At 45.4% G+C, this 12,531-nt stretch overlaps 1 protein-coding gene across 9 annotated transcripts in view; it reads left to right on the top strand.

Annotated features, from left to right (window-relative positions):
• The window catches only part of FHOD3 (formin homology 2 domain containing 3), a 493,523-nt gene that overhangs the window by 288,206 nt on the left and 192,786 nt on the right, over nucleotides 1-12,531 (top strand). For all 9 annotated transcript variants that reach the window (XM_074383563.1, XM_074383562.1, XM_039463510.2 and 6 more), the window contains one exon: nucleotides 10,402-10,513. In XM_074383563.1, coding sequence (XP_074239664.1) covers nucleotides 10,402-10,513 — 112 coding nt within the window. The remainder of the gene's footprint in view (nucleotides 1-10,401; nucleotides 10,514-12,531) is intronic.

Below are 12,531 nucleotides of genomic sequence, written 5' to 3'. Positions count from 1 at the left end.
CATGTAGTACGAAGAATAGTAATGTGATAGCTGGGATACGATTTCTTCCACAAATCCCACCTTTGCTTTGTTGCAACTTTTAGCAGCAGCCCTGGGTGTTGTCCCAATTTGAACTGGTAATCCACTGAGCCTTCCAGGTTTTCATTACACATTTTATCTGCCAGTTTCTTCCATTCTGCGTGTCTGTGATTGACTGATTCACATCTACATTCAGGGCCTTGTATTTTTCCCCCATTGATTGTAGGCCAGAGTTCCAGCCTCAGGACAATTAAGAATTCTGTTTTGGCTCTTTATGTTATTAGCTTTTAGTGCTAATTTTATTTAACAAAAAATGAATAAGCAGATCTTCCATGCCATTGATGAAAATGTCCGGTGGGACAGAAACAGGGAATGCATAAACCAGTGCAGCCTGCAGGTTGACACTGATCAGTCAGGGCATTTTAGGGCCATTGTGCAATTAGTGGGAAGCGGCTGAACTCTGACCAGCCAGCTGTGTTTCTTCATTGGGTTTACAAGGCCTTCCTGGAATCTAGATATGCTGCATCTGACAGTCAGTGCCAGAGCTTTGGGGCCACACACGCCTGCACCATTCTTGGTGTGGGTTCCTTTTTTCATCTGTAAAATTCGGGTGATAATAGAGAAGAAGGTGTAAAACACTGAGCAACAGGAGAGGCCCAGGATGGCTTCCCACACCTGCCCTAGGAGTACGGGGTTTTATTCTTTTCTCTTCTCCTCTACCACCTTATTGACCTTCCCTATGGCTTAAGGCTTTTGTCTCAAGGGGGAGAAGGCTCTGGCTGGGGTTTCCCACCCTTTCACAGTGCTGGCTGCCCCCTCCACTGTCCTTTAGGGCTGCTGCAGTTCTGCCTGTTGTGTAGCTGTGCACCTGCACCCAGCTTGTTTGTGAGTGCCATGGAGAGCAGCCTCCTGGTAGATGCCAAATCCCTTGTGTCTGCAGTTCCAAGGAGTTTATGCTTCATGGTAGCCCACAGTTGACATGTGACAATTTGCTAAAACTATTATCTGATGTTTTCTTGTTTTAATTATTATTATTTTTTGAGACAGATTCTCGCTCTGTCACTCAGACTGTAATATAGTAGCGCAGTCTCGGCTTACAGCAGCCTCAACAACTTAGGCTCAAGCTGTCCTCCCACCTCAGCCTCCTGAGTAGCTAGGACCACAGGGACCTCCTGAGTAGCTAGGACCACCACACTCAGCTAATTTGCTGTGTTTTGGATAGAGATGGGATTTCACCATGTTGCCCAGTCTGGTCTAAAACTCCTGTACTCAAGTGATTCTCTTGCCTTGGCCTCCCAAAGTGCTGGAAACACAGGCAGGAGCCACCATGCCCGGCCGGCCTGAATTTTTCCTACCGTTTTGTATAAGTGACTTCATCTTCCTCCCCTCCCCTGCCTCAGATAGGGCACGGCTGGCCTCTCACCCTTTCTGGGTGGATAGTACCTGCTCCCTCCCTAGACTGCAAGCTACTTGGTTTTCCTGCAACCCCAGCTGTATGATAGGCTCAAGAAAAGTTATGGTGTGAATGATTTTCTCTCTCTTATCATTAGGTTGGGAGTGACACTTGACATCTTTCCAGCAGGAAGCCAGAAATCCAGTTGTTAATATTATAAAAAAAAAAACACTGTAAATATACTGCAATAGCATGAGATGTACTCAGCCAGCAAATTCTATATGGTCCAGGCAAAGGGAGTTACTAGAACATTAGTTAATTCCTTGAATTGCACTATTGTCTTAAGTCCATCCTTGATATTGGATGTTGTGTTTATGATTCCCACATTAATTGAATTGAAATATATTTCATTAAGACTAATTTTTTCATAATTCAGTTAATGATAACAGATTGAAAAAAATATGGCAACTGGGTGTGGTGGGCCTGTAGTCCCAGCTACGGGGAGGCTAAGACAGGAGGCTCCCTTGATCCCAGTTCATGATCAGCTTGAATAACACAGAGACTACATCTCAAAAAATGAAAATAGTTAAGGCTTACTGGTATAATAAGGAAATATTGATATAAAAAATAACTTTTTAAAACATTTACTGAATTTTCTAGAAACACTACCACATAAAGATCATCATTTTGGGGTACTTTTTCTTCTAGTTTTTCTTTGAATTTTTCTTACAGAGTTAATTCTAAGTATATTATAAGCATTTCATGTATTTCTACAATATTTTAAAATCACAATATTTAATGCCTACATAATACACAGTCATATGAATGTACTATTATTCATTTGACTTTTCTCATGTTTTAATCAAATTGTTTCCAATGCTATGCTGTATTTAAAGAGCTTTGTTTCTAATGGCAGGAAAATATACTTAGTGAATGAGGTTGTGTTTGAATTTTTTGCATGTTTATCAACATTTATTGGATGAGATTTCTAAAATTCCATGGGTTGTAATGGCATAGTCATGTAATATTTGTGCTGGAGACACTGTGGGTGTAAAATGCCAGCTGCTTCTTTAGGACAGTTGCCCTTCTGCCCACTTGGCTGTGTGTACCCGGAACACTCATTCTCACTGATTTGATGTTAGAGGCCCCATGTGAGAATAATCTCAGTAGGAGAAAAAAGGGAAAAAGCAAGTTTTGCTAGTTATTGTTTTAGGAAGACCTCAGAGTGAGAGAAAAGTGATTCAGGCCAGGACTCAAAGAGGGCAGCAGGCTGAGGAGGCCCCACTGTCCAGATGAGTCTCCAGGCACAGGGCTAAGCAGCAGTTTCTTCCATTCATGCTGAGATGATCGTCTTCAGAGAACTGATTGTGGCTCCTCAATTCTTCAGAGGCTTGCTGATAAAATAGAATTTTAACTTACAGAGATATTATCCTTGTGAATGCAAGAAGAAGAAACTAAGTGTACAGCATTGACTCTTCTGGCCCCGTAGCCCAGGTCAACGAGCTGAGTTTTAGCAGCTGGAGGAAGAGTAGAAGTAGGTGGCTATAATCTGGAAGAAGATTTGGGGAAATGCAAAAACCCCAAAGTAGGCAGCATCTGTTCCTCCGAGAGAGATGTTCTACGTTTTTCTAGGAGAGTTGGATGGGCAAGGGAATCAGAAGCATCACAGACTTCTGGAAGCCCGAAGGGTTCTGCCACTCTCTACTCCAGTCCCGGCATGCCAGCCCTTCTGCTCCTACTCCAAAATGGATGTTTTCTGATTCTTTTCCACTTTTATTCATGGTTCTTTAAAGAAGCTGTTACAAAGCCAGTCCCCCCAAAAGGGAGCCTTTCCCTGATAGGTGCTGTGAAGCCAACACACAAAACCAAAAGTGAGTGCCAAACAGTGCAGGCTTTATTCGATGGCCATGGAATTGAGACATGGGACCGTGGTTCATGAATCAGCTCCTCGGTTCAAGAGAGTCAGGAAGTCACAGATACAGGGCATCTTTAATGAAGGGGTTGGGGCATTAAAAGCAAGGGAAGTCATATTCATGTCTTTTCTGGAAATGGGGGGAGAACTTCTGAAACCGAATGCCACTTTTCTGTTTGTCCTTTTATGGTTTCTTCTGATTGTTGTCATGGTGATTATCAACTGTCATGGTGCTGGTGGGAGTGTCTTTTTCCATGGGAATTAGATTATTAATGAGGTTAGAAAATCTTCAGAGGTCAAGTGAGCTGCCACCGGGATCTCACCAGTCTGAGCCAGTTTTGTCAGGAGGGGGAGCTTCTGACCTCAGGCATCCTGTTTCCCAAAGATGAGCAGAGTTGAGGTAGGAAAAAAATTTACTTGGTCATCGAGGCCTTTTCTGGGGTAAAAAACCTCCATCTAAGTCCCAGAATTTTATCTCAATAGAGAAAATGTCAATTTGTAGCACTGTTTATTATTATTTATTTTAATTATTATGGGTTGTTTGCTATATTTTACATTCTATAAGATTTCCTGTTCACTAGTAAAATCCTAAGGGCTACCCAGGCTTACACCTGGCTGCTATACTGAAAATTGCAGTAATGCATTGTGCAAATAACGGAAATCCTGCAAATTGCGCGTGCCATAAGCAGGTTGGCCATCAGGTTCTTAGGCTGGACCACGTGGGTTGGGTGTACATGACTTCCTATTCTGGTGGATACACCAACCCTGCTCTCCACACTCTCCCTTGAAGACACCTGCAAGCCAAGACCCAGAGTTCTGCACCTAGTTAATATGTTTGGGTCTGTACTTTATTTCTGATAATACCCACCTCATGTTACAGATAATGTGTTAGAGGTCGGGAGGGGAGAAATTTGGAGTTTGCGATGTCTGTTGGACTGTTTGATAACCAGTTATGAAGGCTTTAGGATTTGCTCTCAGCTGCTTGCTCAGAAATTCTGAGCTTAAGTATATGGCATTGGGATACAATGTTTAAAGAGTTTGTATCTTAAGTCATTTGAGATCTTTTTTTCTTTATAGCAATACCTAGTATATTCTAAAGTGCTGGTGAGCTTGTAAACAATGTGGCAGAGCTTTATAGATCAAGTTATCTTACCACTTTCAAACTCAGTTTTAATAACCAGCATCCATTTATGTAACAAACATTTATGATGTTTTAGTGAAAAATAAGACAAATAGAATGAAGCATGATTTTCCAACCCCCTTTGTAATTTAAGTCTTGAGGTTTGGAAATTGTTTTCTTTTTAGGGTTGTTGAATTTTTAGAAGAGAAATGAGGAATTTGAAGATTTTTTGGAATTTTTTTATTTTTGCTTAACGAGCAGCATATTTGACCTGCTAAGTATAGTTCTTAACAGTAAAATATGAAGGGACTTCCAGTTTGTTTTTATGTGTAAAAGGATTAAGAAACTGTCTTTTTATTACCTTCCCACATATTTGGTGATTACATGTTATCTGAAATCTAGATACCCAGGTTCTGTACACGCAACTCCACACTCTTCCTGTGGGTTGACCTGGAAAATAAAAACAACAAGGCTCTGTGTTGACACCATCCTGCTGCCCTTCCCTCCAACCCAGCCTCCCTGGCACGGAGCTGACATTGAGCCCTGAGTTATTTATAGAAGATGGAGGTTCAGTCCCTGGACTGAGGCTTGGCTTGAAAAATGTTACTTCCTTGGGTCAAGAGGTATCTCTGGTCCTTTGAAGGCTTGTAGCCTTTATTTTGAGAGTGCAAAATGACAGCTGCAACAGAAAGTAAAGCTCAGCTCAGTAACCCCCAAAATATGTTAAATCATTATGAAATGTTCAAAAATTGACAGCCATCTGTATGTTCCTGCTTTTTACACCCCCCTTATATAAGGGGATTATTTCAGATTCCTGTTATATACTGTGTTTTAGCTACATGCTTTAAAACAACGTAAACATAGTCCTTATTATAACAAACAACTAAAGATGGAATACTAGTGTTTCCTAGATCGTAATTAAAGAAGATGTAGGTAACAGAAAGCCCAAAGGCTGGATCTAGAGCTCCAGTGTGTTTCTCCAGCCTAAAGGAAGAGGGGTTGTTTGTGTGAACAGGAGCCCAAAGGCCATCACAGGGTTCTTTTGCTCCATGGAAGCTGGGAAAGGCTGGCTGGATGCAGTTCTGTCCTCTAGGAATGCTCTCTGTTTGCATCTGTTCTCAGCAACCTGGCACTCAAGATGTTGTTGAAAGTAGAAACAGAGAATCTTGGATTCAGAGGGACCTTACAGGGGGTCAGCCAGTCCACTGTCTACGGGCTCTGAATTCCTTCTGCAAAGGCCTTCGTAAATGGCCTTGCAGAGCCTCCAGAGACAGGGAACCTGCTCCCTTCCTGCCAGCCAGGTTGTCTTGAGACCACTGATGCTGATGCTGCCTGCTTGTTGCCCTATACTCCTGTGTGACTGCTTTGTGACTGCTCTATCTTCCATGGCCTGGGATGCTCCATAAGAATGAGAATCAATCCTGATTGATTTCTCTTGGTGCTGGACAAGTTGGCAGGTGCTTGAGCCTGTAGGGCAAAGTGGATCCCTTCATTACCACGTGAAGGCATGCCAGGCAGAGCTGAAAATCAGACAGTTCAGACTGGAGTGACACTTTGCTGATGTGTCTGGGCCACACTGTGGTGTGTGCTGTGGCATTTATGCAGCTTGTTCCACTCTCCTTGTTTGTGACACTCTTTCCTGCTGCCACACTGGGCCTGCCTCTCCTGCTCTAACACTGTCCTCTCTGGTCTGTCTCTTCTCAGCAGATGTGGGCTGCGAATCTTAATATCCACTCCAGTTATTATGAAATGTGTCTAACGTAAGCGCAAGGATACCAAGGGTGGATTTTTAAGAGCTGTAGGGTGACCAGTGTCTTTGGACTTGACAGAATCGGTGTGTGGCCTCCACTGTGGCTGTTCCAAGCTTCCAAGGGTTTTGACTGTATTCCAGATACTTGAGGGCATCAGAGTAAATGATTTCTGGATAAATGAGGTTGCCTGTAGAATTTTTGATGGAATGTAACTTTTTTACTTTCAAGTCGATGCAGTAATGCTAATAAGGTAATTCTGAGAAGGACATATTTTGACAGTGAGTTAGTACATGCTTACAATTAGCACCATGCATTTCTATAAAATTAATGTTTTAGTGCTCTTTTTTCTGAAGTGTTTAACTAATATGCTTATTATTAATTTACTTAGTAAAGCTTCCAAAAGTACATCCCCATAAACTTAAACTCAATAGAAGCCAAATTCCTAGGAACCTAAAATTATGAATCAGAAGATGTTTGGGATTCAAAAAAATAAAAATCAAATTAGATTGCCAAAAATACTCCAAACAGAGCCTGTATCGCAGAGGGGAGAAAGGCAGGAATAGGCATGTTCAGACCAACAGAAAAATGAGGCTTTGCTAGAAAACAGTGGTTTCTTCATTAGAGAGCCACATATGGGAGAGTGGCTTAGGGATGTTGGGTGCCTGAGACCGTATCGGTTAAAGCCTCATGACCACAGTGATGTTCAGAGGGAGCCTCTGTGAGGTGGGTGAAGGGGCCCTTCTGAGACCAGCTAATTGGGGGAGTGGGTTGGACAGCAGCCAGGTTCTTTCCTAGGAAGGCATTTAGAGGCTTAAACCACATAATAATAGTCCACCCACTGAGGAAGTCGCCAAGCCTGAACTTGCTAGGTTTTTTTATTTACTTGAAGAAATTTCTTCAGCCCTAAATGTACAAAGCACAACTCATTATGCCATACCTTACCCTTCAACCTCCAACCGTGTAGTTGAGAAAAATCCACTGGAATGTAGTTTCTTCCTACAGAATAGAAGCAGAGGAGCAACTGTGGCCTCAAGTTGTGAGGGCAGATGCTCTCTGAAGAGTTCCCAGCACTCTAAAGTTCTCAGCTCCCTGTGGGGGGAGGAGGTTACCTCGAGAATGGAAGCCCCAGGCATGACTTGCCCTCAGCTCCATGGTGGGAGTGGGGAGGGGGGCTTGGCTCTGCTGGGGGCTGCTACGAGGTGGGAAAGGGAGGCTGGGGGCTGGGAAGGCTCACTCCACACAACATAGGGGGATAGATTTGGAGGACGGGCTGGCCTACCCTTCACACATATGCTGACTGAACAGCTTCTCATGGGTCAGATGGAGCATCTCTGCTGCCATGAAGCTTATATTCCTTACGGGCAACAGAGGCAGAGTAGGTGAACCAGTGTCTGTAGCAATTTCAGGTCATGATAAAGGATGTGGATAAAAAAGGGCTACTGTAGTGGCTCATGCCTGAAATCCCAGCACTCTGGGAGGCCATGGTGGGAGGTTTGCTGGATCCCAGGAGTTTAAGACCAGCCTGGGCAACAGAGAGAGATCCCATCTCTACAAAAAATTTTAAAGAAAATTAGGCAGGCGTAGTGGCGCGCACCTCTAGTCCCAGCTACTCAAAAAACTGAGATGGGAGGATGACTTGAGCCCAGGAGTTTAAGGCTACAGTGAGCTATGTTTGCACCACTGCACTCCAGCCTGGGTGACAGAGTGAGACCCTGTCTCAAAAAAAAAAAAAAAAAAAAAAAGAGGTGGTTGGGCACAATGGCTCACACCTGTAATCCCAGCACTTTGGGAGGTGAAGGCAGGAGGATCACCAGAGGTCAGGAGTTCAGGATCAGCCTGGCCGACATGATAAAACACCATGTCCACTTAAAATACAGAAATCAGCCAGTTATGGTGGCAAGTGCCTGTAGTTCCAGCTATTTGGGAGGCTGAGGTAGCAGAATCACTTGAACCTGGGAGGCAGAGGCTGCAGTGAGCTTAGATCATGCCACTTCACTCCAACATGGGCAACAGAGTGAAACTCTGTCTCAAATAAATATATACATACATACATAGATACATAGATACATACACAACAGAGTAATGTGATAATGACCAAGGGGCTCTTTTAGGTAAAGGAGTCAGGGAGGCATTTTCTATAATGAGACTTTCTCTGACCTGAAGGATGAGGTCAGTCCTGTGATGACTGGTTCCGGGTGGGCTTCAGGCAGAAGGAATAACAATGAGAAGACCCTGAATCATGGATGAACCCTTCCGTGTGACAAACACTCACACAACTACAGAGCTTAGCATGTGAAGCATACTGGGTCAGAAGGGGGGTGTCAGGAAAGGAGGTCAGAGGGCTTGGCGGAGGCCAGGACAGAAAGCCTGTGGGGACAGGCAGCACCCTGGGTGTGATGGGTAGTGACTGAGGCTTGAGAGCAGGAGGCTGCAGTGGTCACTCTCGCTGCATTTTGGAGAATGGACTTCAGCAGGACAAGGCCAGAAGCACTTAGGTGATTGTGGTGGTCCAGGGTGATGAACAGAGAGAATGTAAACTGATAGATTTGAGACAGAATTTGAAGGGAGCTCTTCCAGCACTGGCAGATGGATTTGCTGTGGGGATGGGGTGAGGGAGGTGCAGGCGAAAAACTCCCAGTGCTCAGGGTGGAGGAGCCATGTCCTGAGGTGGGGGCTTTGGAGGGAGCAGTTTGGGAGTGGTAGGTGGAAGTGGGTAAGCACGAGTGAAAACTGAGACTTCTGTTTTGACCACAGTGAATCTGTTAGCATCTGAGTGGAAATGGCAGGAGGTTATATGACGCCTGCTCAGGAGTTTGGTCAGGCCTGGAGAGCAATATTTAGCATCTGGTCTTAGGTGGACTTTCAAACCAGGGCACTAGATGAACTCACTTAGAGAGAGTGTGGAAGGGAGAGAGGGAGCGTAAAGAGGAGTGAAGTCTGCCATCTTCCCACACCGAGACTCAGCACCCAAAAGGAAGCGTTGAAAAAGGAGCCACTCCGGAGACTTTGGTTGCCCAGACGGAGAGGAAGTTGTTTCTGGAGAGAACAGTTACTTGTCACATGGTGCTGAGAGTTGAGCAAAAATGGGCAGAGAAGTAACCAGTGGATTCGACAGCATGGAGGCCAGTGGCGGCCTTGACGAGTGATCTGAGGGGTGGCGATGAGTCTGTGGGAAGTTAGGAGGCAGAGCCAGGGGCTGTAGCAAGTCTTCGGAGAAGTTTCCTCGTAAAGGGGAGCTGAGCACGTGGGCACTGACTGGAGAGAGATGTGGAATTGAGGAAAAGACAGATAGTATGCTTGGTAGGTATGACAGCAGGGGAGAGGGAAGCAAGGGGGTAAAGGGGTGGCATGAATGTGGATGAATGACTGGGGCTGGGTGGTGTTTTTAAGCTATTCCCTGTGGACTGCACAACACAGTGTCTTCTTTGGGCCACCAAACTTACCTATAAATTCTACCCATGTCCCCTAACGCTGTGATGAGGCAGATGCATCCGACAGGCACAGAATTTTCCTTGGGCTGCAGAACACAGGAAAAAGCTGGAGCTGATTTGCCACAGCCAGTGACAGAGGCTCAAGGGCTGGGTGAGAGGTCATGGATTGATTGACCTGGTCACTAACTAATTTATTCAGTCAACAAGCAACTTCCAGCTCCCTCTGTGCCAAGTGCAGTTCCAGGCCCTGGAGCCACAGTGAAAATAAGCCCCCTCTTTCCTTGAACGTGCATACTGCCAATAGGGGGATGGGGCCACTGACAAGCCAGCTGTTGTGACTTGGGATGAATTGTTTAACCCGCTGTTTCTGCTTCTTCACCAGAAAAATAAAAACTGTGCTTGTGCCTACCTCACAATGTTATAGTTGGGGTAAAACGAAGATGTAATCAATTCAGCAAATGCTTGTGTTTTGAGCGTTGCCAGGCATGAGTTCTGGAGCCATGCATCCTGGGTTCATGTCCTAGTTCTGTATTTTACTGCGTGACTGAGAGCAGGGAACTTTGTTACCTCAGTTTCCTGATCTGCAATAGGGATGGTATTAACACCTGCCTTCTGAGGTGTCTAATGAGGGGCTCTGAGGATGTGTGAAGGAATCTCTGTAATTGCTGAGAGCATCTCATCTGAGGAGCGCTGGGTGCCTGCTGCGGTTAGGAAGATGCTTTCAGGTGCACAAGGCCTCGTTGGCAGCGATGTGATGGTTTTATCTCTTCTGCCAGTTCCGCCTGGTGGTGAAGACAGCCCTGAAGCTGCTGCTTGTCTTTGTGGAGTACTCGGAGTCCAACGCACCTCTCCTAATTCAGGCTGTCACTGCTGTGGACACGAAAAGAGGTGAGTAGTCCCTGCCCCCTTATGTCATGAAGGTGAAGATGTCTAAGGTTTCTGCATTCTACATGCTTGAGACAGAATTAAGAATTAACAGAATTCCCGAGAGGTGGACTTCCACTGCAAGAAACATTTTGAGGATAGTAAACGCACAAAGTTTAGGGCCAGAGTGTGGTTTGACAATGAAAGAGAAGTGCTCATGGGCTTACCTGGGAGAGGTCAGATGCTGAGCTTGCCTTTGCCTCTACCCAGCTCCTGCCATTGAAACACGGAAGTCCAGCTCCTCCTCCTGTTCTTCCTGTCTTGTCCAGGGTTGCCCTGGCTCCTTCTTCCCCTCCCCTCTATGCTTCATTGCTTATGACCCCCAGATGTTGCTAGAATCTTCCCCCTTCCTCTCCTCTATCCCCTGCCCTGCCTTACCCAGGCTCTCACTATGTTTAACCTATGCTTCTGGCCACCCTCCAAAACAGTTTGGTCACATTCTTTCACATCCAAAACCTGCCAGTGGCTTCCCAGTGCCTAGAGCATAAAGTCAGTCCCCTTCCCCTAACTGAGGGGGCCCTTTGCCCTTCAACTCCTGCCCACCTGCCACCCCCATCTCCCACCTAGGCTGCAGCCCCACCCCCTAACTTGGGCATGTGTGTTGAAAGCCCACCTATGTACCTCTTGTCTGCTGTGGTAGGGTTGCCCATCTCTGCCTCTCCAAGTGGGGGTTCTCTGCTCAAGGATGGGGTCTCTGTCTCCCAGTGTGGTATCCCATCACCACAGCTGGCCCAGAGCCAGCAGGCACGCTGCAAACACATAGTGAAGAATGAGCTTCGGCTCTGGGTTACTGTGTAACACACTGTGGACCCTGTGTTGTTGGGAAGCCTGGAATTAAAATGCTTCTCAATTAAAAGGGTTTTTATCCTTTTGTCTTTTGTAGTATGTTTTCCTCCCCAATAGCACTCAATTATTATTCTCATTATCTCCACAAGACTCCAGAACAAAAACTTGACAATATTTTTTCTTTTTATGATTATAACAATAATACTACTAAAAACTTGGGAAAAGGTTAAAGAAGACAATAAAAATTCACTTGTGATCTCAACAGAGATAATCACTGTTAACCAGTTGGTATATTTCCTTATAGTTGTGTGTGTGTGTGCACACACTTATGCACAAACCAACCAGAATGTGTCAGAAACAAAATGAGGGGCCTAAATTGCACTTTTGATTCAAACCAGTGTATCTATGATTTAGCATTACTCAGATCCACTTTTGAATGCTGAATCCAAATGTGAAAGAAAGTAGCTTGAGTTGTTTTAGAAGTTTGAGTGAAAGTTAATGAAAGGCATCCAGGACCTTAAACTGGGGCTCCTATACTTTCTACATAAACATGCAGGCAGCTGTTGGCACCAGGCATGGCTGACAGCAGGCCAGGGTACAACTCGCCGTTCCTTTGTTGGGGGTGTGTGAGGGAAACAAACTCTAGTATACGGTCAGGGCCTGTGAGTTTGGAAGGTGTTTCCCAAGCTGAGGCAAGTTTCTTCTGCCACAGCATGTTGCCCTCTGCTGCTAGGTAGAAAGACCCTCATGGCTAAGAGCAGATCATGGGGCCAGCCAGGAATCCTTCATAAGGAATGCCGATGGCACAGAAACCAGGTCTAGCTTTTCTAAGGCTGGTCAATTAGGTGTAAGGCCAGCGTGTGTTTTGGCAGCTGGTGGGCAGCAGCTCCTCTCCTTCATCCCTAAAGGATTTCCACTTCATCTCCTAACTCTGGGGGTTGCTTTAGGACAGCTAATAAACTCTTCATCTTCCTGTCCTAAGTTTCAGGTAAGCCAAGGGCCCTTGCTATGGGTGTGAGTTAGAGGGGGCCAGCTTCTCATGATCTGGGGTTCTCCTTTGGCTTTGCTGAGCTGGCAGCTCAGAGTTCCCTTCCCTGGACTTCGTATCTCATAAAGGGAATGTTGTGATGGATGGGGGAGTGATCCTGAGATAAACCCAGGGCTTTGTATGCCGTATCCAAGACTCCATCCATAGC

Source organism: Saimiri boliviensis, chromosome 13 (genome assembly GCF_048565385.1).
Source record: "Saimiri boliviensis isolate mSaiBol1 chromosome 13, mSaiBol1.pri, whole genome shotgun sequence".
In the NCBI taxonomy this organism is placed as follows: Eukaryota; Metazoa; Chordata; class Mammalia; order Primates; family Cebidae; genus Saimiri; species Saimiri boliviensis.
This window is presented reverse-complemented; position numbering and strand designations above follow the sequence as displayed.